At 42.3% G+C, this 24,742-nt stretch overlaps 1 protein-coding gene across 3 annotated transcripts in view; it reads right to left on the bottom strand.

Moving 5' to 3' along the window:
• LOC140193959 (lysophospholipid acyltransferase 2-like) overlaps positions 1 to 24,742 on the bottom strand; it is a 185,304-nt gene that overhangs the window by 26,720 nt on the left and 133,842 nt on the right. For all 3 annotated transcript variants that reach the window (XM_072251188.1, XM_072251190.1, XM_072251189.1), the window contains one exon: positions 21,710 to 21,764. In XM_072251188.1, coding sequence (XP_072107289.1) covers positions 21,710 to 21,764 — 55 coding nt within the window. The remainder of the gene's footprint in view (positions 1 to 21,709; positions 21,765 to 24,742) is intronic.

Raw genomic sequence — 24,742 nt, 5'->3', positions numbered from 1 at the left:
AGTATAGTCGAAGTTTTGGGCCGAGACCCTTCAGCAGGACTGGAGAGAAAGAGGTGAGGAGTAGAGTTAAAAAGTGGGGGAGAGGGGGAGGGGAGGGAAAAACACAAGGTGATTGGTGAAACCAGGAGGGTGAGGGATGAAGTAAGAGCTGGGAAGTTGATTGGTGAAAGAGGTACAGGGCTGGAGAAGAGAGAGTCTGATAGGAGAGAACAGATGGCCATGGAAGAAAGAAAAGGGGATAGGACCACCAGAGAGAGGCAAAATGCATGGCAAGGAGATAAAGTGAGAGAGGAAAAAGGGGATGGGGAATGGTGAAATGGGGGGAGGGTGGGCAGATACCGGAAGTTTGTGAAATCGATGTTTATACCAGCAGGTGGGAGGCTACCCAAATGGAATAAAAGGTGTTGTTCCTCCAACCTGAATGTGGCCTCATTGCAACAGCAGAAGAGATCATGGATTGATATATTGGAATGGGAATGGGAATGGGAAGTGGAACCCCAACAGTAGGGTCATATACTGTATCCAGTGCTCCCAATGTATATCCTACGTATCAGTGAACCCGACATAGATTGGGAGACCGTTTTGCCAAGCACCTACCCTCTGTCTATGAAAGAAGGGGTATCTCCCAGTGGCCACCCATTTTAATTCAATTTCCCATTCCTATTTACTTTTCAAGTAAAATGTTGATTACTTTGTAAGTATATAGTCCAGTGCATGATTAAACAAAGAAAACAAACGGGTGCTGATGATCAATGACATAATGAGTTGAATGAACTGAAACAGAAACGGGTGTAGAAGGAATACAACTGGGTGAACTAAAAGGTTAGGGTGTGGCAGATGTGACAGTTTAATCTTCAAATCATCAATTCTTATGCTATGGCAAGAGTGAGCATAGCAACAAGACACCAGGTGGTCATCCTGCATCAGCAAGATCTTTTCCAAGCAGAAATTTCATGGCAGACAGGAGTTTCAAGATGTGCTGCCTAAGCTCTTCTGAAGGAACACAAAGGACCAGACAAGGTTGAGGACTAGAAACACAGTGGTCACTCATGGAAATAGTGCAGTGGATGAAAGATACATCAAAATGATACTCCCTTCAAATCAGAAGTAATCCAGCACTGATATCAGCTCTGAACTCTTAGAAAACCACTGGAACTCAAGTACACCCCTCTATGCTCCAGTGAAGTCTTGTCAGAGGTGGTCCTCACGGAAGAGTTGCTGCCAAAAAGCCATTCCTCTAAAGTGGAAAGAAAGCCCAGAGACTCACCTACACACAAGACACAGGGACTGGGCTGCTGAACGATGGCAGCAAGTGCTCTGGACCAACGAGTCAAAATTTAGGGTGTACAAGATGATGAAAGGCATTGATCGTGTGGATCGTGTGGAGAGTCAGAGGCTTTTTCCCAGGGCTGAAATGTCTAACACGAGAGGGCACAGTTTTAAGGTGCTTGGAAGTAGGTACAGAGGGGATGTCAGGGGTAAGTTTTTTTACACAGAGAGTGGAGAGTGCGTGGAATGGGTTGCCAGCAACAGTGGTGAAGGCGGATATGATAGGGTCGTTTAAGAGACTTCTGGATAGGTATATGGAGCTTAGGAAAATAGAGGGCTATGGGTAACCCTAGGTAAATTCTAAGGTAAGGACATGTGTGGCACAGCTTTGTGGGCCCAAGGGTCTGTATTGTGCTGTAGGCTTTCTATGTTTCTAAAATTTGAAATTTTTGGCTCAAACAGGAGGCAGTTTGTCCAGAGAAGAGCTGGAGAGCGCTACATGGATGAGAGTCTGCACCCAACAGTGAAGCACAGAGGAGATTCCTTCCAGGTTTGGGGCTGCATTTAGACCATACGACCATAAGACAAAGGAGCAGAAGTCAGCCATTTGGCCCACCTAGTCTGCTCTGCCATTTTATCATGAGCTGATCCATTCTCCCATTTAGTCCCACTCCCCCGCCTTCTCACCATAACCTTTGATGCCCTGGCTACTCTGATACCTATCAATCTCTGCCTTAAATACACCCAATGACTTGGCCTCCACTGCTGCCCGTGGCAACAAATTCCACAGACTCACTACCCTCTGGCTAAAAAAATTTCTTCACAGCTTTGTTCTGAATGGGCGTACTTCAATCCTTAAGTCATGCCCTCTCGTACTAGGCTCCCCCACCATGGGAAACAACTTTGCCACATCTACTCTGTCCATGCAAATGGAGTTGGTAATCTTGTCAGAATTAATGGAATCCTCAAATGCTGAGAAGTGCAAGCAGATTCTCATCCATCACGCAATACCATCAAGCCCAACTTCATTCTGTAGCAGGGCACTGACCCTAAAAAACATGGCCAAGGTCATAAAGAACTACCTTCAGCAAAAATAAGAACACGGAGTACTGCAACAGATGATATAACCTCCACAGAGCCCTGATCTCAACATCATTGAGGCTGCCTGGGATTACTTGGAAAGACACAAGCAAGCAGGACAACCGAAGTCAGTAGAAGACCTGTGGCAAGTTCACCAAGATTCTTGGAACAACCTACCAGTTGATTTTCTTGTAAAACTGCACAATAGTGTACCTAAGAGAATTGATGCAGTTTTAAAGGTAAAGGATGGTCACACAACATATTGATTTGATTTAGTTTTTTTACTGTTTACTGCTCTTTCTGTTCTCCCAGACTCTCTGTCAGCCTGGCAAATGTTGAGGCTGCTCGTCCGATCCGTCTGTTGATCTCGGGGTCTAGGGATAGGCTGTCCGTGATGGTGGAGCCAAGGTATGTAAACTCGTGAACTACCTCCAGCTGGTAGTTGTTGATGGTAATGGCAGGGGGGTGCTCAACGCCTTGGCCCAATATGTTGGTTTTCCTCAGGCTGATGGTCAAGCTGGAGTCCTGGCAAGATCTTGAGAAACTGTCCATGAGGCGTTGCAGTTGCTCTTTAGAGCGTGTTGCCAGTGCTGCATCGCCTGCAACATGTCCCTGATGAGTACTTCACGAACCTTGGTTTTCGCCCTCAGCCGGGACAGACTGAACAAAGTTGCAGTCTACAGGGCCTGCGTCCTCAGCACACTGCTTTACGGCAGCGAGACCTGGAGCCTCTACTCCAGACAAGAGCGGCGTCTCAACGCCTTCCACCTTCGCAGCCTGAGGCGCATTCTGGACATCAAGTGGACTGACCAAGTCACCAACAATGAGGTCCTGGCCCGTGCCCAGATACCCAGCCTCTTCACCCTGCTCCAGCAGCGCTGTCTCCGCTGCCTGGGCCACGTACACCGCATGTCAGACGGGAGGATCCCGAAAGACCTGCTGTACGGGGAACTGGCCTCCGGCAAGAGAGCACAAGGGCGGCCCCGAAGACGTTTGCAAGACAGACATGAAGTCACTGAACACGAACGTCGAGAGGTAGGAGAACATTGCAAGCGATCGCTCTCACTGGAGGCTGGAACTACGCAGAGGTTTGAAAAGAGGAGAAGAGAAGCTGAGGCTTGCTGCTGAGAAAACAGCATCAAGACTACACTGGAGGACAGTGCCTTCAAGTGCAGTCGCTGCAGCCGAGACTGTCACTCCCGTGTGGGCCTCTACAGCCACAACAGACGCTGCTCTAACGCAGACTGAAGCTAGACTTTCCAGGCGCAGATCCATGGTCTCGCGAGACTAACGGATGCCACCACCACCACCACTGCTCTTCATCGTAATTTTTGTTGATACTTAGAAACTTTTCACTTCGTTATTTTTAAAAGCATCTCCGCTTTACAGAATTTTTTTTACATGTGCTCAAGACTTTTGCCCAGCACTGTATGGGAGCCTTTTAAAAAAAAATCAGCTGATCAGAGTTCAGGATCTGCCTATTCCAAGGGAAGGAGATCTTGGTTGACCCGAGAAGTCCTAAATTTAGTCAGGAAGGAGAAGGAAGCACAATTAAAGTTTAAAGCTAAAATCAGACTAGACCTTTGTAGAACATAAGCAGGAAAGTGCTGAAGCAGGTGATTAGGTTGGCCAAAATGAGCCATGAAATGTCCTTGGCAAACAGGATCAAGGAGGGTCACAAGGCATTTTATACTTGAAGCCCTCTGTTGGTCAAAGTCAATCATGGATGTTGCCTCCCAGCTGTCTGTGTGATATGCAACCCAGGGCAGTACGATATGGAGAGCAAGCTATTGCCCATGTAGCAGGCTCCCCTTCACCATGCAGGTGATGAACCCAAAGGAACAGCAGAGACCAATACAGTTTGGCACCAACAGCGTCACAGGATTTGCCAGTCAGCATTGAACTCAGTGTAGGACTGCCTTAGGGACTCCAGCTCCAGATTTTTCCTTGGGATTTACTCCAAAAGCCTTCCCGTGATTGGGTATAACTGCAAGGCAGCAGAGGTTTGAGATAAGAATTTTCCTTCTCCTAGCTGACCAACCACTGCTGACAAGCCCCATCTGCCCGAAGCAACCGGTTTTAAGGTGCCAGTAACCTACCTTTGTCCCATCTCCTCTCAGTAGAGACAGTTCTGGAGAGGACAATGAGGTATAAAATTTATGAACTTTCGAAAGGCATGGCCTGTTTAAGGACTGTCAGCATAGTTTTGATCCAGGCAGATTGTGCCTTACAGAATTGATTGAATTTTTTTGAGGAGGTGACAAAGGATCTTGATGAGGGCAAGGCAGTGGAGATCATCTACAGGTATTTGATAATGCCCATTATGGTATGTTGATTCAGAGGATAAAGATGCAGGGGATGCAGGGTGAACTGGAAGTTTGGGTTCACAACTTGTTCACTCAGAAGACAGAGAGAAGGCTGTTATTCTGGCCGAAGGGCTGTGTCCACATGGATCAGTGCTGGGATCTTTGTTTTCTGTGATATAACTTAATGATTTGGATGAAAATGTAGATGGATGGATTAGCAATTTGCAGCTGATACCAAGATTGGTAGAGCTGTAGACAATGTAAAGGACTTCCAAATAATACAGCGGGATATAGATGAGTTACAGTTATGGACAGAGGAGTGGCAGATATAGTTTCACACAGGCTAAAATGGTGTTGCACTTTGGGAGGTCAAATAAAAGGAGAAGGTATATAGTTAATGGTGGACACCTTAATAGTATTGAGGGATCTAGGGGTCCATAAATCACTGGAAGGGGCTACTCAAGTGGATAAGGCGATAAAGAAAGTGAATTCCACGCTAGTCTTCATTGATAGGAGTGCTGAGTATGAGAGAAGGGAGTTTTAAATGCTAAAAGCTATACAAAACTTTAGTCAGACCACAACTGGAGCATTATGTGCAGTTCTGGTCACCTCGGAATGCACCCTGCAGTTTGAGAGGGCGAAGTTAAAATCAAATGCATCAGAATCAGAATCTGGTTTATTATCACCGGCATGTCACATGAAATTTGTTAACTTAGCAGGAGCAGTTCAATGCAATACATAATATAGCAGAGAGAGAAAAAAATAAAACATAATAATAAATAAACAAGTAAATCAATTATGTATATTGAATAATTATTTAAAAATGTGCAAAAACAGAAATACTGTCACAGTGGAGTAAAGAGAATTACAGAGGCATGAGAGAGGAGCTGGCCAAGATTCATTGGAAGGGGACACTAGTAGGGATGATGGGAGAGAAGCAATGGCTGGAGTTTCTGGGAGCAATTCGGAAAACACATGACAGATACGTTCCAAAGATGAAAAAGTATTCTAAATGGAGGATAAGGCAACTGTGGCTGACAAGAGAAGTCAAAGACAGCAAAAAGCATATAATATAGCAAAAATTAGTGGGAAGTTAGAGGCAAGAGAAAATCTGCAGATGCTGGAAATTCAAGCAACACACACAAAATGATGGAGGAGCTCAGCAGGCCAGGCAGCTTCCGCAGGGTAACATTGATTGTACTTTTTTCCATAGATGCTGCCTGACCTGCTGAGTTCCTCCAGCACTTTGTGGGAAGTTCGGGAATTGGAAAGCTTTTAAAATCCAACTGAAGGCAACTAAAAAAACAATCAGGAGAGAAAAGACGAAATATGAAAGTAAGCTACCCAGTAACATGATCATTTCTCCTCTTTTCAAGTCTGTGCTAAAACCATTTCCTTTCTGGATCTACCCAAGTCTTCGCAATCCACATCCTTCACTCTCTACATTATTATGAATCCATTTTCAACCCTTACTCTCTACCTCCCTTCCTGCCTGTTCTGATAATTATAAATCTGAATCATTAGATAGTTGTCAGCAGTTACCAGCATAGTCTCTACCTGTAAATGAACATTGAAAGTTAAGCTGTCCAAATATGCAATCTAGTGAAATTCAACCAGGGAGATCACCAGAAGAAACAATAGTAGAGCCACAGAGGAACCTGCTGCCTTTCTTAATCAAAAATTCATAATTCTCTTGCTTAATACCAACCCAGTTTTATGAAATTCACAATCAACATCCAAAAAAAAACAGATCTGTGTAGATTATTTGGACCTAACCCAACATTTTGTTTTTTTAAGGTTTCCGCACAATAAAAGCCCACAAAACGAAAGATTGGGAGCTGGTCAATAATACCTGAATACTCTGCTGCAGAAATTAAATTCAGAGTAAATTCCAAGAAGCAGGTGGACTATTTAGAGCCGAATAATATGGGGGTCTGGTGTAGGATCTTAGGGAGGCAGAGATTTGCTGAAGAATAAATGCTGGATTTCCTTCAAAGTGATTACAGTAAGTTATTAGAGCTACTTTCAACATTTGGCACCAATTTAAAAACCAGTTTTGCTAATTCACTGCAATAATCAGACTCAAAATATATTAATTTAATTTGAAAAGGCACATGGCTATCTTCAAACTTACAGCCCTAAATTCTAAACGAAGAAACATAAATCTATTTCCCTTCAATATATCATTGTGTACCATTTGAATATTAAGGATACTCAAATGTATTTCACCAGCAATTCTCAATACAGCTCTATAATCAATACTCTCATCAATTAAGACACAAGCAATGCCCCACATTTCACTTGGGTAGCCTACAACCCAATGGTGTGAACATCAATAAGTTTTTCCTGTTTTGTGTGTCCACACCCCTTCTGCCTGTTCCTTTCCCACACCACAGCTCTACTTAGGTTCTCTCTCCCTTTGTTCACCTTTTTCATCCCTTTCCTCCCCTCTTGTTATCAAGACTCATTCGCTCCTGGTTCCAACTGCCCATTGTCCCTGTCTTGTCCAGTTCTGTCTTTCACCAGTTTCCATCCCACCCCTCTATTGGATCCAATTATTTAATTCTTAGATTAGACTGTTTAATTGTTATTTTCTTTGCAGTTTAACAATTATCTGCTTGCATTTTAAGTAGTTCTTATATGCTTATAAGAACTACTTAAAATACAAACAGATAATTGTTAAACTGCAAAGTTTAATATACTTCCAGTGGTTACACGAAGTATAATTCTGGAAAGCTCTGAAACCTTCTGACTTTGTCATTGGTTAACTCTTACCTATAAATTTGAATGGAATTCCTTATCTATGGATATAAAACAGCTAAACACAAAGCAGCACCATCTTAATCTTAGTTTCTTTGTCTCCATCTCTCCCTTTGCTTAGTAGACCTTTGTTCTATAATTCTTCACAAAATGATCATGAAGTAACAAGTTTTACATCTCTTTCCTGACACTGAAAGAAGCTTGGTTCAAAAACATCAGAATCCAACAAGTGATGTGGTTGGCAGCATTTCAAAATTAAGCACCTGGAGCAATTGAAGTCAAAGGGAGAATTTTCGCAGCCTACACAAAAGGGGTAAGAACTTCCTCTGCTCCTCCATTATTTGAGCAAAAAATGGATTCTACCTTCAGATACCAGATAGAAATTAGAATTAAAGAATGATGCATTGCTACTTAAATAGAAAAATAGTAGTGAATATATTATTTGCAATCTTTTCGGGTTGTAATCTATTTGGTTATGATCTATTTTGGTTGCACGATGATCTATTTTGGTACCTAGTAGAAACATCGGTTGTACAATCTATTCAGTTGTAATCTATTTGGTTGCAATCTATTTGAATGCAGGATCAATCTATTCTGTTACAATCTACTAATATTTTGAGATTGTGGTCAAAGTGATGAGATGTCTGTACAAATTGAGATCAAATCTAAACAATAGCCAAAGTCGTAAAACTTCCTTGGAGCTCTATCTGAACATAACATTAATAAAAGAAGTCCAGGTGAAATATACCAACAATATAGAATAAGAAGACAGAACTAGAAAATGCCTTCTACTGCTTTAGAGTTAAGACCACGTGGTCAGTTTGATCGAATGTGCAAGCGATTGTAAGAGTTAACAGGATGAGTAAAGCCTTTAGTAATTGGAAGAAACGTAAAACTTGCAATAAGCTACAAAAATAGCACAATAGAGACAGTAAAAAGTCTAAGGGGCAAATGTTTGCATTAACCAAACGAGCAAAAGAAGAACACGGTAATTCAATTGGAGCGCATTGTATGGAGACCAGAAGCAAACTAAAACAAAATGCAAACGTGCAGCTGCAACAACAAGTGGCTTTTTTGCTAGCACTGTTTCCAGCGATGTTGCTAGTGACACTACTGTTGGTGCTCTGCCCTGGCAAACACCTACTTCTGAAGTTCCACCCAAGGAATTACAGCCTATCTCTGACAGTGATACCATCCGAACTCTAAGAAATTACAGGATGGACATGACATGGCCACTACAGTGGCCCCTAATGACTCAAGTGAGGATGGCAATGATGGAACAATAGAATTACCAGCTATGTTACAGCTTGCTCCAATAAAGACTAAGGGAGTGAAGACACAAGGGGAACCCATTGTTAATCAATGTATTGACTAGCTGGTAGATCCATCAACTATTTAATGCCCAGAAGACACCACACAAGTGGTTTACAGTTATTGATATGGCCAGTGGATTCTGGTTCATACTACTGGCACCTGAATGTCAACTATGGTTGGCTTTTACAGTTGATTATCAACAATACCAATGGACAAGGCTACCACAAGGATACCACAACAGTTCCACTGTCCATCACATGGCTGTGAGACAAGACCTGAGAGACTTACCAGCCGTTGATCTGACAATTATACAATATGTGGATGATGTCCTGATTGTATCTTAAGCTGCAGACCACCATGAACATGATGAGCTTTATTTGCTCGATTATATATCCTCCAAAGGTCACAAAGCAAATGAACACAAGTCACAATTGCAACAAAAGTAAGTAGTTTAATTGGGGCAGAAAATTTCACGATAAATGGGAAATCACTGAGAATCATTCAAGTGTTGTTAGGTCAGCAAAACCTCCTACAACAGTTCAGCAACTTCAATTATTTCTGGGTTTAAGGAAATGCAACAGATCATGGATTAAATCATATGATGAAATTGCTCAATCACTCAACAATCCACTGAAAGGCAATAAGTACTCTGACAACCACATGACTCTTAATGAAGAAAATCTGAAGGCATTTAATACTTTAAAGGCAACATTATGTACAAAATCTGCATTAGGTATCCCTGATACGGGTAAGCCATCTATCCTGCATATTAACAGGAAACAGATGGTGGCAGTATTAACTCAAGAACATGGAAACGGACAGTGGGTCCTGTTGGTTATTACTCTGTTAAAGATCCGATTCTGTACACTGATGGCTCCTGAACAACTGAGACAGGAAATTTGAAATGTTGCTTCTGGAACTGAAAGCCCTGATTGTAGTCTGTAAGTTGGCAGAAGGAAAATCAGCTGGTATCTACAATGATTCTCCATATGCTTTTGGAGTTGTTCATGATTTTGTAAACTTATGGAGACAAAGAGGATTTTGTAGAGCTGTAGGAGCCCAAATCAAGTACAAGACTAGTACAAGAACACATGAATGTCATACAATGGCCCAAGGTTGTTGTGTTAAAAATGTAAAAGCCACTCAAAAGTTACTATATTGGAAAGCCGTGGAAATGCATTTGTGGATGAAATTGCAAAAAGGATAACATAGGAAGGAATGAGAGAAATAAAAGTACAGTAGTACTGAGAACAGAGGCAGTGAACCTAACAACTGGAAATATAGAAACAAACGAACTCTTTATTACAGATGAACATACAAGATATTGGAGAGATGCAAGCTCAATGCTGTACTCAGGAAAAGTAGTTCTGGGTGGAGAATGGTGCGTGGTTAAACAGTGCTGGAGTATGGAGATATGGCACTAGTCATCGACTTGTAGCCCCAACTACATTGTCTTCTAACTGGCACAGCAAATACACTCCCTAGGACACACTGGAGTTCAAATAATGATTGACAGTTTCTCCAAATGATGGTGGTATCCAAAGTTCCAGAAACATGCTCAACAAATGTTTGAGAGATGCATGGCATGCCAGAAAGCACTAAGCAGGAGCACAAGAAGAGAACCACCTTTTCATTTAGGTTCACACTCATGATTAAAAAGGCAGCTCTTTGTGGCAGTTTTTTTGGAGTTGGACTGTGACCAATCACTGGGCGGGATTCATTAGAAAGGAGGAATAAAAATAAGGCAGGTGCAAGCAGAGAGGCCATTCTGGTGAGTGTCTCAGTGCTGGAGGTTTTGGGTCATCAGGCTTCGGTGAGGCAAGTTTCTCTTTTTCTTCTTTATTCTTCTTTCCTTGTCTGTCAGGGCACAGTTAGTGCAGTGAGAATGGCTCCAGGGGGTGTGTTGTGTTCTTTGTGTGAGATGTGGGATTTCTGGGAGACCTCCAGCCATCCGGATGACCACATCTGCACCGGGTGCAACCAGCTGCAGCTCTTCAGAGAAGGTGTTAAGGAACTGGAGCTGCAGCTTGATGATCTTTGGCTCATATGGGAGAATGAGGAAGTGATAGACAGGGGCTACAGGGAGGTAGTCACCCCTAGGTTGCAGGAGGCAGGTAACTGAGTGGTTGTCAGCAGAAGAGAGGGAAATGGGCTGCCAGTGCAGAGTACTCCTATGGCTGTTCCCCTCAATAGTAAGTATAACATTTTGGATACTGTTGAGAGGAACGACCAGCTGGGGGGAGGACACAGTGACTGGGTCTCTGGTAATGAGTCTGCTGCTGTGGCCCAGAAGAGAAGAGAAGTGAAGAGGACTGCAGTGGTAATAGGAGATTCCATAGTCAGAGGAACAGAGAGCAACATGAAGGGAAACTTCCTCACTCAGAGGATCGTAAGAGTGTGGAATGAGTTGCTAGCACAAGTGGTGCATGCAAGCTTGATTTTAACTTTTAAGAGATGTTTGAGTAGGTACATGGATGGTATGGGTATGGAGGGCTATGGTCCCAGTACAGGTTCATAGGAGTAGGTAGTTTAAATGGTTCCACATGGACTAGATGGGCTGAACGGCTTGATTCTGTGCTGTACTTTTCTATGACTCCATGAGATTCTGTGGGCATGATAAAGACACTCGGATGGTATGTTGCCACCCAGGTGCCAGGGTCAGGGATGTCTCGAATTGGGTCCACAGTATTCTCAAGGAGGAGGGTGAGCAGCCAGAAGTCTTAGATACAAAAGATGAGGAGGTCCTGAAGAGACGGTTTAGGGATTCAAGTGGAAAGCTGAACAACAAGACCTCCAGGGTAGTAATCCCTGGATTGCTGCCTGTGCCACGTGCCAGTGAAGGCAAGAGTAGGATGATTTTGCAGATGAATACATGGTTGAAGAACTGGTGCAGAGGTAGAGGTTCAGATTTCTGGATCACTGGGATCTCTTCTGGGAGGAGGTACAACCTGTACAAAAGGGATGGGTTGCACCTGAACCCAAGAGGGACCAATACTCTTGCGGGTTGCTTTGCTAGAGCTGTTAGGGAGGGTTCAAACTAATTTGGCAGAGGGATGAGAGCCGGACTGATAGAGTTGAGGAAGGGGCAGTTGGTTTACAAACACAAGCAGTGTGTAGTGAGACTGCTAGCAAGGACAGGCTAAAGATAGGGCAAAATTGCAGTCAAAAAGGTGAATACAGGATTGAAAGTGTTATATTTGAATGCACACAGTATACGGAATAAGGTAGATGAACTTGGCATGTATGATGTTGTGAGTGTCACTGAGGCATGTCTGAAAGAAGATTACAGCTGGGAGCTTAACGTCCAAGAACACACATTGTGTCAAAAGGACAGGCAGGTAGGTAGATGAACCAAATAAGTACTTTGCAACAGTCTTTACTGTGGAAGACACTAACAGAACGCCGGATGTTCCAGAGTGTCAGGGAGCAGAAGTGACTGAAGTTGCTATAACTAGGGAGAAGGTGCTTGGGAAACTTAAAGGTCTGAAGGTAGATAAATCACCTGGACCAGATGGACTACCCAGCAGGGTTCCGAAGGAGGTGGCTAAAGAGATTGTGGAGGCATTAGTACTGATCTTTCGAGAATCAGTGGATTCGGGCATTGTTCTGAAAGACTGGAAAATTGTAAATATCACTGTACTCTTCAAAAAGTGGGAGGCAGAAGAAAGGAAGTTATAGGCCAGTTAGTCTAAATTCAGTGGTTAGGAAGATGTTTTGAGTCGACTGTTAAGGATGTGGTTTCGGGATACTTAGAACACATGATCACGTAGGCCAAAGTCAGCATGGTCTCCTTAAGGGAAAATCTTGTCTGACAAATCCGTTGGATTCTTTGAAGAAGTAACAAGCAGGATAGACAAAGGAGAATCGGTTGATGTTGTGTACTTGGATTTTCAGAAAGCCTTTGACAAGGTGCCACACATGAGGCTGCTGATCAAGTTAAGAGCCCATGATATTACAAGAAAAATACTACCGTGGATAGAGCATTGGCTGATTGGCAGGAGGCAAAGAGTGGGATTTAAGGGATCCTTTTCTGATTGGCTAATGCTGTTCCACAGGGGTCTGTGTTGGAACCACCTCATTTGACAAGCCACTCAATGGCAATGTTGACATTATTCCTTTAATTCATTATTCTTAAGGAGACGTAAATATATAATAATCATGCTCTCCATGTACCATATGAAACTGGATCATCATTTATGTAAATATAATCAGCATGACCTGGGGAATATCATACCTGACCCTATTCATGTCTTATCCTCTGATATAGCTATATCTAATGTTCATTAACAAAGCCATTACAGGTTTCCCCCGCCATCCGAAGGTATAGCGTTCCTATGAAAGGGTTCGTAAGCCGAAATGTCGTAAAACAAAGAAGCAATTACCATTTATTTATATGGGAAAATTTTGTGAGCGTTCGCAGACCCAAAAATAACCTACCAAATCATGCCAAATAACACATAAAACCTAAAATAACAGTAACATATAGTAAAAGCAGGAATGATATGATAAATACACAGCCTATATAAAGTAGAAATACTTTTCCACAATCATTGCTGGCACAGATCTCCGTAGCGAAAATCTCACGCAAGCGCCGTCAGCAGAAAATCTCACGCAAGCGCTGTTGGCAAAAACATGGAACAAGTGCTCTCCAGTAATCTTTAAACTATGAAGCTGCCAAATCATACCAAATAACATGTAAGAATACACAGCCGATATAATGTAGAAATAATGTATGTACAGTGTAGTATCACTTACCGGAATTGGGAAAACAGCGCCGAGCACACTGATGATGGTGTGTTAGACTGAGTCGTCGCAGGCTGGGTGGTGCAGTGACCCCCACCCTCCGGGCCACCAACCGATACATTGCCGTGAAGCACGCAGGGGTCCAGCAGCAGCCGGTAGGCACACAGCACATCTTTAAGAAAAAAGCCAAAATAAACATGCTAATTAATTAGGTGCTGCCCGACACATAATTTTCGGTGCAGATCAGTGCCGATTGCATCGCCTCTGATCTGGGCCGACAATTACGTGTGGGGCAGCACCTAATTAATTAGCATGTTTATTTCGGCTTTTTTCTTAAAGATGTGGTGTGTGCCTCCCAGCTACCGCTGCATTCTCTACGAATCGGTACAGTATCTGTCCGCAGCCTGGGTGTTGGGGTGGTGGGACACTGGGGTGTCATCTTGTGCCTGTTTCCATTAGAGCAGGCAGCTCATCTTCTCCTATGACTACCCACCTCGATGTCGAAGGTCGAGGTTCGTCGTCTGCTGTGGCTGATGTGGAAGGCTTGCTTGACTGCTGAGCCTCGCGCATTTTTCTATCATACAGTTCTTTGTAAGGACTCAAAGAATCTTGCAAATATCCCATAAACCTACGTACCCTTTCAAAATTAAAGTTGTACTTTATCATTACTCATTCGGTTTCGATTGTTATCCTTTCCTCTTCCAATTGCATCAGCTCTTCATCTATCAGTTCTTGGTCATGGGATGCCAAAACCTCTTCAACATCATCTTCATCAGCTTCCATAAGCCAAACTCACTTTGTCCTTGCTTCGTTCACCACGATCGAAACGCTTAATTATGTCTAGTTTTATGTTAAGTGTAACACCCTTACGAGCTCTTTCAGGCTTTTCCGACACCATAGAACTCATCTTGCAAACTACTGCTCACAGGCTCATGTTAAAGCAATGCTGGCGAGAATGCCATTCCGAATCCGGGGAAAGCGGCTGCTTGAGGCGCGCACTGCTTTTTATCGCGCGCTGATCTTTTTCGCGCGCTGAATTTTGTTCTTAACAGTGAAAACACCTTCTGAAAGCGAAAACAGGGTACTAATGTAGGACAGTGAGGTTTCATAAAGCGAACGTTCATAAAGCGGAGGAAACCTGTAAATCTTTTCAGGTGTTCACTATAACAGTTACTTTTTGCTTGAGTTCAGAATGTACCATTCCTGTAGGGCATAGTTCATGGAATTATACTCCACATAGTCCTAAATGGGGTAATGACTCTGGAGTTTTCATTGATAAGCAGAAACATTTTACAATCAACAAAGCTCCTGTCTAGTAATAAGAAATGGTCTAAGTTCATAGAACAATATATACTTTATGTGTGGAAATGGAGCACACAACTCTCTTCCACGTAATTGGTTAGGATCTTGTTATTTAGGGCATGTTTATCCTGCCACAGGACTCACACCTTACCTTTACACCCAGAGTCTGGAAGCAAATGAGACATTTAAAAATGAGATCATTTTGCATGAATTTTATTCCCATTTTATGGTGTTGCATGGGGCATGAGAGGGATTAAAAGTGTTGCTGAAGCCTTACAAAAAGCAAGCAATGACACTACTGATGCCTTGGGAAAAGTAACAACAGAAATGGTCACCATGCATAAGATGGTTCTTCGAAATTGTATGGCATTAGATCTTCTTTTAGCAGTTAAAGCGGCAGGCAGAGGCAAGGAGTGCTGTATTTGTAATTTGTAATGTAACTGGTGGAAATGTATACAGTTCACAGCCATTGACATTGATTTGGGGTTCACTTTAAGAGGCTGGTCTAACACGATGACATAATTACTTTAAGTCCTTTTCCCACGCTTTGTGTTCAGTGCTTGGAGAACAATGAGTTGCAACAGTTTATCATAATTTACATCTCTTTTACTTGTTTAAAGGTGATCATTAATAGAATGGTTCAAACTTGCATAAATGTGCCTACTAATCTGCCTAATCATGACATAATCCTATGAATATGTTGATTAATATGTACTTTGATATTTCATAACTCTAGTTTATTGATTCTTTTATACATAATGTATGTAACAAGTTTTCATGCATCTGAATTTTCGTATGTACTGATTCTAAATTTGTGATTTAGAATAAAAAGGGGGGAGGGAGAAAATTGTTGGATCGGACTGTTTAATTCTTAGATTAGATTATTTAATTGTTATTTTCCTTGTAGTTTAACCATTATTATCTGCTTGAAATTTAAGTACGTCTTCGTATGCATGTGACAGTTTAATATGCCCCCAGTAATTTTCAAAGTATAATTCTGGAAAGCTCTGGAAGATTCTGTGCACTGCATTATTTGGATAATGATGTTCTCATTGGTCATCACATCTATAAATTTGAACGAAATTTTCCCGATTTATGAGTATAAAATAGCTAAACACAAAGCCACGCTATCGTAATCTTAGTTCCTTTGTCTCCCTCTTTGCTTAGTCGACCTCTATCACCGCTTCTTCAACTTTCCTTTGTTCTATAAACATTTCGTAAAATGATTGTGGAGGAACAAATGTTGTACCTCTTTCCTGATTTGAGAAAGAACCTTGGATTAAACATATCAGGACCCTGGTTATATTCCCCCCCGAGCTCTTGGTCTTGGTGCAAAAGGTCAACTCAAAACATAGACTTTCCCTCCATAATGATGCTACGTTCATTCACCAGTGCATTTTTTTAAGCTTTCAACGAAACTTTATTGACATTCACGAATGATCAAGAGGTCAGAATACAGGTATCTCCGTTAAAGTGCCTGTAGAGATTACCAGATATGAAAGCACAAGACAAGTTATTTCAAAGTCAAAGTGATGCTTAAACAGACCTCAACATTGATTTACAAGCGGCTTAATATGAATGAGGAAACAAACACAGGTCGCTGAAGACCGTGTGTATAGAGATGAGGAACGTGGGAAGATATCCAGTCATATTAGAATCGATAAGTTTGGAGAGAAAGGCTTCTGCAGGGAATGAGCTGAAACAAGACCGAAGTTCAGTGATGTTATGAAGATGGAAATAGGCTGTCATAGTAACTGCATAAATTTGAGATTTGAAGTTAAACTCAACTGCATCAAAATTGTAATCTAGTTCAGTTTTAGACAACTAGCAGAGATAGTTGGAATTGAAGACTAAAGGACAGATGTGGGCTTTGGATGGCTTTATATCTACTCAATGGAAATTCTTGCTCATCCTACACTGGATATTGAACAACCATTTAGAATCAATAGAAGAGTCAAGAGAGGTGATGATGAGAAAGCTGGCGATGGCAGTGTACACACCATTATGTTTTTCGATTACGTTGCTAAGAGACACATGTTGAGAAGCAGGCTGTGATTAAGGATAGTTGAGTTATATTTCATACATTACCCTGGCAACTAATAGATAAATAAGATAAACAAATGTGTGTAGTCTCAAATTAAATGGCAATATTCATGACATCTGGCATAATTAACTATGCTTTTCACATCACAAAGACAAATAGATGTGGGAGAACAACAGGGTAGCTTCAAATGCCAGTTCAGAAATCTACTCAAGAATTATTCTTTTATTTTAATCTATGGTTGCTACTTTGGATTTTTGGCAATAATTTGCAATTTTATTAAAATTACTTATGGTCTTATAAAGTAAGTGAGTGATCCATGAACAGAGAGTTAAGGCGCAGGAATACAGATCCACTTAGAGACCTAATGCAATCCCTCAACAAAATGGAAAAGTAAATATTTTCACTAACTTACCTCAAATTATGATAATTCTCCATCATATTCCAGCAATTTAAATAGATGCTTTCAAATTATTTTTCTTATAAAAGGACTTGGGAACTATTGGGAAAAGTGTATTGATAACTGATATTACTGATTTTAGTCTCCAGATAGTATTTTACAAATTATATGCTACAACTCTAACTTTCATCAGCTTACACGAGGAAATCTGCAGATGCTGGAATTTCAAGCAACACACATAAAAGTTGCTGGTGAACGCAGCAGGCCAGGCAGCATCTCTAGGAAGAGGTACAGTCGACGTTTCGGGCCAAGACCCTTCGTCAGGACTAACTGAAAGAAGAGCTAGTAAGAGATTTGAAAGTGGGAGGGGGAGGGATGGAGCCAAGAGCTGGACAGTTGATTGGCAAAGGGGATATGAGAGGATCATGGGACAGAAGGCCCAGGGAGAAAGATAAGTGGGGGGGGGGGAAACCCAGAGGATGGTCAAGGGGTATAGTGAGAGGGACAGAGGGAGAAAAAGGACAGAGAGAAAAAGAAAGTGTGTATATAAATAAATAAATAACAGATGGGGTACCAGGGGGAGGTGGGGCATTAGCGTAAGTTTGAGAAGTCAAGGTTCATGCCATCAGGTTGGGGGCTACCCAGACGGAATATAAGGTGTTGTTCCTCCAACCTGAGTGTGGCTTCATCTTTACAGCAGAGGAGGCCGTGGATAGACATATCACAATGAGAATGGGACATGGAATTAAAAAGTGTGGCCACTGGGAGATCCTGCTTTCTCTGGTGGACAGAGTGTGGGTGTTCAGCGAAATGGTCTCCCAGTCTGCGTCGGGTCTCACCAATATATAAAAGGCCACATCGGGAGCACCGGACGCAGTATATCACCCCAGTCGACTCACAGGTGAAGTGTTGCCTCACCTGGAAGGACTGTTTGGGGCCCTGAATGGTGGTGAGGGAGGAAGTGTAAGGGCATGTGTAGCACTTGTTCCGCTTACACGGATAAGTGTCAGGAGGGAGATCAGTGGGGAGGGATGGGGGGGACGAATGGACAAGGGAGTCGCGTAGGGAGCGATCCCTGCGGAAAGCAGGGGGGGGGAGGGAAAGATGTGTTAGTGGTGGGATCCTGTTGGAGGTGGTGGAAGTTACAGAGAATTATATGTTGGACCCGGAGGCTGGTGGGGTGGTAGGTGAGGACAAGGGGAACCCTATTCCTAGTGGGGTGGCAGGAGGATGGAGTGAGAGCAGATGTGCGTGAAATGGGGGAGATGCATTTGAGAGCAGGGTTGATGGTGGAGGAAGGGAAGCCCCTTTCTTTAAAAAAGGAGGACATCTCTCTCGTCCTGGAATGAAAAGCCTCATCCTGAGAGCAGATGCGGCGGAGATGGAGGAATTGCGAGAAGGGGATGGCATTTTTGCAAGAGACAGGGTGAGAAGAGGAATAGTCCAGATAGCTGTGAGAGTCAGTAGGCTTATAGTAGACATCAGTGGATAAGCTGTCTCCAGAGATAGAGACAGAAAGATCTAGAAAGGGGAGGGAGGTGTTGGAAATGGACCAGGTATACTTGAGGGCAGGGTGAAAATTGGAGGCAAAGTTAATAAAGTCAACGAGCTCAGCATGCGTGCAGGAAGCAGCGCCAATGCAGTCATCAATGTAGCGAAGGAAAAGTGGGTGACAGATACCAGAATAGGTTTGGAACATAGATTGTTCCACAAAGCCAACAAAAAGGCAGGCATAGCTAGGACACATAGGGGTGCCCATGGCTACACCTTTAGTTTGGAGGAAGCGGGAGTAGCCAAAGGAGAAATTATTAAGAGTAAGGACTAATTCTGCTAGACGGAGCAGAGTGGTGGTAGAGGGGAACTGGTTAGGTCTGGAATCCAAAAAGAAGCGGAGAGCTTTGAGTCCTTCCTGATGGGGGATGGAAGTATATAGGGACTGGACATCCATGGTGAAAATAAAGCGATGGGGGCCAGGGAACTTAAAATCATCGAAAAGTTTAAGAGCATGAGAACTGTCACAAACATAGGTAGGAAGGGATTGAACAAGGGGGGATAAAACAGTGTCAAGGTATGCAGAAATAAGTTTGGTGGGGTAGGAGCAAGCTGGGACAATAGGTCTACCAAGACAGGCAGGTTTGTGGATCTTGGGTAGGAGGTAGAAACGGGAAGTGCGGGGTGTGGGAACTATAAGGTTGGTAGCAGTGGATGGGAGATCCCCTGAGCGGATAAAGTCGGTGATGGTGTGGGAGACAATGGCCTGGTGCTCCTTAGTGGGGTCACGATCGAAGGGTAAATAAAGAGGAGGTATCCGCGAGTTGTCGCTGTGCCTCGGCAAGGTAGAGGTCAGTACGCCAGACTACAACAGCACCCCCCCCCCCCATTGGCGTGTTTTATAGTAAGGTTAGGATTAGTGCGGAGGGAGTGGAGAGCAGAGCGTTCGGAAGGAGTGAGGTTGGAATGGGAACAAGGTTGGTGAAGTCGAGACGGTTGATGTCCCGTCGGCAGTTAGCAATAAAGAGATCCCGAGCAGGCAGAAGACCAGGGCGGGGTGTCCATGAAGAGCAGGAGGGTTGAAGATGGGAGAAGGGGTCATCGGTGGGGGTGGGAGAGTCATTGCCGAAGAAGTAGGCTCGGAGACCGAGCAGGCGGAAGAAGAGTTCCGCATCATGGCAAACGCAGAACTTGCTGAGGTGTGGGCGAAGGGAGACAAAGGTGAGGCCCTTACTGAGGACAGAGCGTTCTGCCTCAGACAGTTGAAGGTCGGAGGGGATGGTAAAGACCCGGCACGGATGAGAGCTGGGATCAGAGGGGGGAGGGGGGAGGCTGGGGGTGTCAGTGGAGAGGGGAGGGTTGGGGTGAGAGGAAGATGGAGCCTCTGAGGACCCAGGAGCTGACGGTGGGATCTGAGGGAGACGAGAGGTTGCAGAGTGGTGGTGGGGGAAGGGGAGACGGGAGTCACAGTAGCAGCACATAAAGACCCGGCCTGGAGTTCAGGGCTGGAGTCGCAGTTGGTGGTTGCGCAATCACTTTGAAGGTGTCCATGGTCGTTGCTGGAATCCGGATTTTGAATATGCCCTGAGGTGTTGGAGCCGGCATGATGAATGGTAGGGGCTGCAATCTGAAGTTCATGCCTGCTAGCGTCGGGGCCAGCAGGCTCTGGCGTCTGCAGATGTAAGATCTTGCGATCCTTGCCTAACATGACAAAGTAAAAAAAAACAGCGATTGCAGGCATGGATCCGAGGGAGGATGAAATAGTGGGCAGGTCCATTACAGACGGTGAAGAAAGTGTCCCGAAGGTGTGGAAGGGTCTGGGATAGGGACACCAAGTACCTCCTCATGGCGGAGAGAGTCGCCTTCAGAGCTTGACGGGAGAAGCGACGGGAGGCAGAGTCAATAAAATGTGAGTACCTGAGATCCTCAGAAGGTCCAAATTGAGAGGCTCGGAAACGAATCCTAAAGCCAACTGGAGTAAGTTGGCAGCGGAGACACGTTCCAAGAAAGAATATATGGTTGTGATAGCGAGTCTGAGTCAAAATGTGGTCGAAAAGTTGAAGAACCGAAGAAATTACAGATGGGGAGCAGTGAGAGGTGGTTTCACTGAACTCCCGTCGAAGAGAAGAAACAGCTTGACTGTTTTGAACGAATTTATCAAAAAAGATTTTCTTAAAATGTTTTTGAAGTAAGAACCTGAGAGTACTTCTATTTTTAAATTCTCTCTCTCAAGTTTTGGCACATGATATACATTTAATTCTCAACTTGTCATTATCTTTAAGGTGATCAACATTGAGCAGTGAACTTGCTTTTTATGCATATTTGCTTCACTCATAGAAAATTGATAGAATGAAAGGTATGGTATTGAAATGCAATTGCAATAAAAAGTCAAAACCACAAATCCCACTGCCCAGTTGATCGCAAATATGGGGGAAATGAGAGAAGAAAAAAAAGGTATTAAAGGAATATAGATACTATGGTTAGTAATTATACTGCTGAGAGAGCATTTGTTATTTTCACAATGAAGCAAACTTATTTCTACAGTTAAAACTCAGTGAAACAGAATACTACACACTTGTCTCCCACTGTCAGTCCTCAACATGTGCACAACTCCATCCTTTCTGCAATAATTGAAGAAGATCATTGATTTGACCTGCTGCTATGCTAGGGCAATGAACATTATAGGGCGGATTTTCATCCCTATGTGACTGATGAGCTGTGTATTTCAAAAGCTGCCAAGATACTTTTAGGAAGCATAAGCAAACAAAGTCAGCTGCTGTACAACATGGTGGACAATTGACTGCATAATACCCATGTCCCTGTACTTAATTCATCCCTGATCCTCAAGGCACCACTTCAGAAAATACATGTCCAATATGACCCTTAGCACCGTAATCTGTAATTTTCTTTGCTGTGCTGAAGCAATTGAGACACAAATATATCTTTATAAATGAAATCAACTTTATTATGAAATATGGAATTATTTATAAACTAGCAACTTACCGGACAGCTAAAGATTTCTGTGCTGGAGTCAGATGCTCTTCTTTACGTGCCATACCTAAAATAATTATATACATGTATAAATAGAATATAGATTGATAGATACACACACACACACACACACACACACCATACAAAGCTACATATTACAGGCCAACCTCGGGTATCAGACTGGTTCCATTTTTATGTAAGTCAATAAATCGAGTTTGTCCACTAGTTGGAAAACCGGAAAAATACTTGATATGGTGACTTTATCCTCCACAGTACTGCAACGAATGGCATCAAAAGCACAAAAAGACTGATACGTGAAAACAATTGCTAGAAGTAGAGAGAAGAAACGAATTCTGTAGTTTGTAGGAACAAAGATACACGCACATGTCAGACAATGATTTAATAATATTATGAGAAATTGCTTGTACATAGGAGTGTCAACAGTTGGGTGATTGTAACCCAGAGGTGGCCTCTGCAAGGACCTGTAGATGTTATATATCCTATTATTTGCATATCTTTCCTTTATCTTTCTTGCTGTGATATATAAAAGTTCTAAGCAGACACTGCCCAAGAATTTCCTAGATCATAGCTACACCAAAGTTATGTAGAAACCTATGTTGGTTTCTATTCGCTTTACCAGCCAAATTACTCCAGGTAGTATGAACCTATAGAAGAACATGAAAATCTGATAAGAAAAAATAAGCAAATTAGCATAAATGTGAGGGCTTCTTTAAGTTACTTTATTATGTTAATGTTATTAAAACTAAAATTTGAAACCATCAAAAATCATTTATTCAGATTGTGCAGAGCAAAGACAAATTTCTGCTTTGGTTGAAACAAAAACAAAAAATTAGGTCAAATTTGCTTACATCTTATTTAGAGGAATTTCTTGGACCAGGATAAACAGGTTGTATGACAGATTATAGATGTCTTTCCTTATGTTAAAGAATTCAGAAATTTGAGTTGCATTTTTTCCTGTAATACACCTAAAAAACAATTTATCACTGAAATAAATGTTTTCAAAAACATCTTGTATCCATCATTTGAGAATCATTTAATTTTTTTTAAATCACTTAAAATGACAATTACTGGTTTCATTGTTTCCCTTTAAATTAAATCTCAAAACTTTTGAAATGTATGACTACAAGAGTAAATTTGAAGATGTTTGCTAAATGGCACAATTCAGCAGAAATTGTTTCCTTTGTTATTTCATTCTGAGGCCGTTGCCAATACTTTGGTCCAGGGATTTAGGCTCTATTTGTAAATATTGCCAACTTGAAATATACATATGCAGCTCCAACAGAAGGATTACTGTTGAGATGATTGCCATTAATTACCAGGGGCATGCACAAAGGAGAATGCAAAGCATTTTAGCCGGCTGGAAGCGTAGTGGCATCAGCGCTGGACTTCAGGGCGAGAGGTCCTGAGTTCGTTCCAGCCGGCATCATTGCACACTCTCTATCCGGGCTGGCTTAAGAGCTGGTGATCTCCTTATATAAAAAAACACTCACCCAGCAGAAGGCAATGGCAAACCACTGCTGTAACTTGCCTTATACACGATTTCCCAATACGTCAGAGCAGCGTGGAAAGAAATCGCCCGCTAAGCGGAAAATTCCGGGTGCGGCATACCTTTTTTTTTTAAAGCATTTTAATAGGCAGTACTTAATCCAACATCTCTCTTAGTTGACAATGAGTAACAATCAGGAACAGTTATTATTCCTCAACCACTAGGCTCTTGAACCAAAGGGGATAACTTCACTTGCCCCATCACTGAAATGTTCCCTCAATGTTTGGATTCACCTTCACTGGTTAAACATCCAGGTCTTTCATCGATTCTATTTTGGCTATTATTCTGTTATAGACTTATAGAGAATGCCCACAAGAAAATGACTCTCAGGTGTGCATTTGGTGACATATATGTACTGCTATAATAAATTTACTTTGAAGAAGTCATTGTTGCGGGGTTACCTCAGAAAGGAGATATCCATCATCAGTACTCCTACCACCCTGGCCATGCTCTTCTCTCAATGCTGCTATCAGGCAGGAGGGGCAGAGGTTTGGAGACCCATAACTCAAAATTCAGTAATAGCATCTTCCCCATTTTTATTAGGTACTTGAACCAACATACGTGCACGCGCATGCGTATGTGCGTGGTTGTTTATTTTGTCAATGGAAGCTCTATACTGTGCATATATGCCTTTGGCAATTAACTTGAACTTTTTCTTGCTGTTCTACTGCTGCTTGAGGTTGGACAAGATTACGTGGACCTTCTTAATATAAAAATAATAATTCAACACTGGAAATTATCAAATGACATCCAATTTAAAATAAAAAGGTACTATGCTGATCTACCTCAAATAGTCACCTGGAGAATGGGAGTGCTGAATTATGACATTTTGCTGGATGTAACCTTGGTCTGCAAAAGGAATTTCAATATGACACACAGATGAGCTGATCAGTACTGGCTCCTACATTAGAAAGGAATAGGACAGAGGATGGACAGGCATTTCTTTCCTTAGCATCTGTAGGCCCAGAAATGTTTTTTTTAGGTTGGTAGTCCATGTCTGGGTGGGTGCTATAAAGATCTGTGCTTGCGTCCCAGCAATTCACAAACTATATCAACAATTGCCCAAGGATATCAACTATACCTTTAATAAATTGTTCATGATAAAATCTACATAGGATTGACTAGTGATGAGAGCTGAAAGAAGCTTCAACAGGAAACATCCAAGTTTGTTGAGTAGGCAAAGCAGACAGAGAACAACGTGGAAAACAACAAGCTGACTGTTGGTATATTACTGAACATGGATTTGGGTATGATTATAATGTATCTAGCCAGTAACATTGATATTAGAAGATAAGTAGTCATTTGGCATAACCCTTATTATAAAAGAATGCATGTAATATACTATAAAATGAATACCAAACTAAAATTATTTATTTTGTTAACATGAACATCAATGTTGGTCAGAAATTCCTAGATTTACGGAGACATCATTAGATAATTTTGAATTCCATTTTTTTTATATAAGCAACTTGGGACTA

Source organism: Mobula birostris, chromosome 2, assembly GCF_030028105.1.
Source record: "Mobula birostris isolate sMobBir1 chromosome 2, sMobBir1.hap1, whole genome shotgun sequence".
In the NCBI taxonomy this organism is placed as follows: domain Eukaryota; kingdom Metazoa; phylum Chordata; class Chondrichthyes; order Myliobatiformes; family Myliobatidae; genus Mobula; species Mobula birostris.
This window is presented reverse-complemented; position numbering and strand designations above follow the sequence as displayed.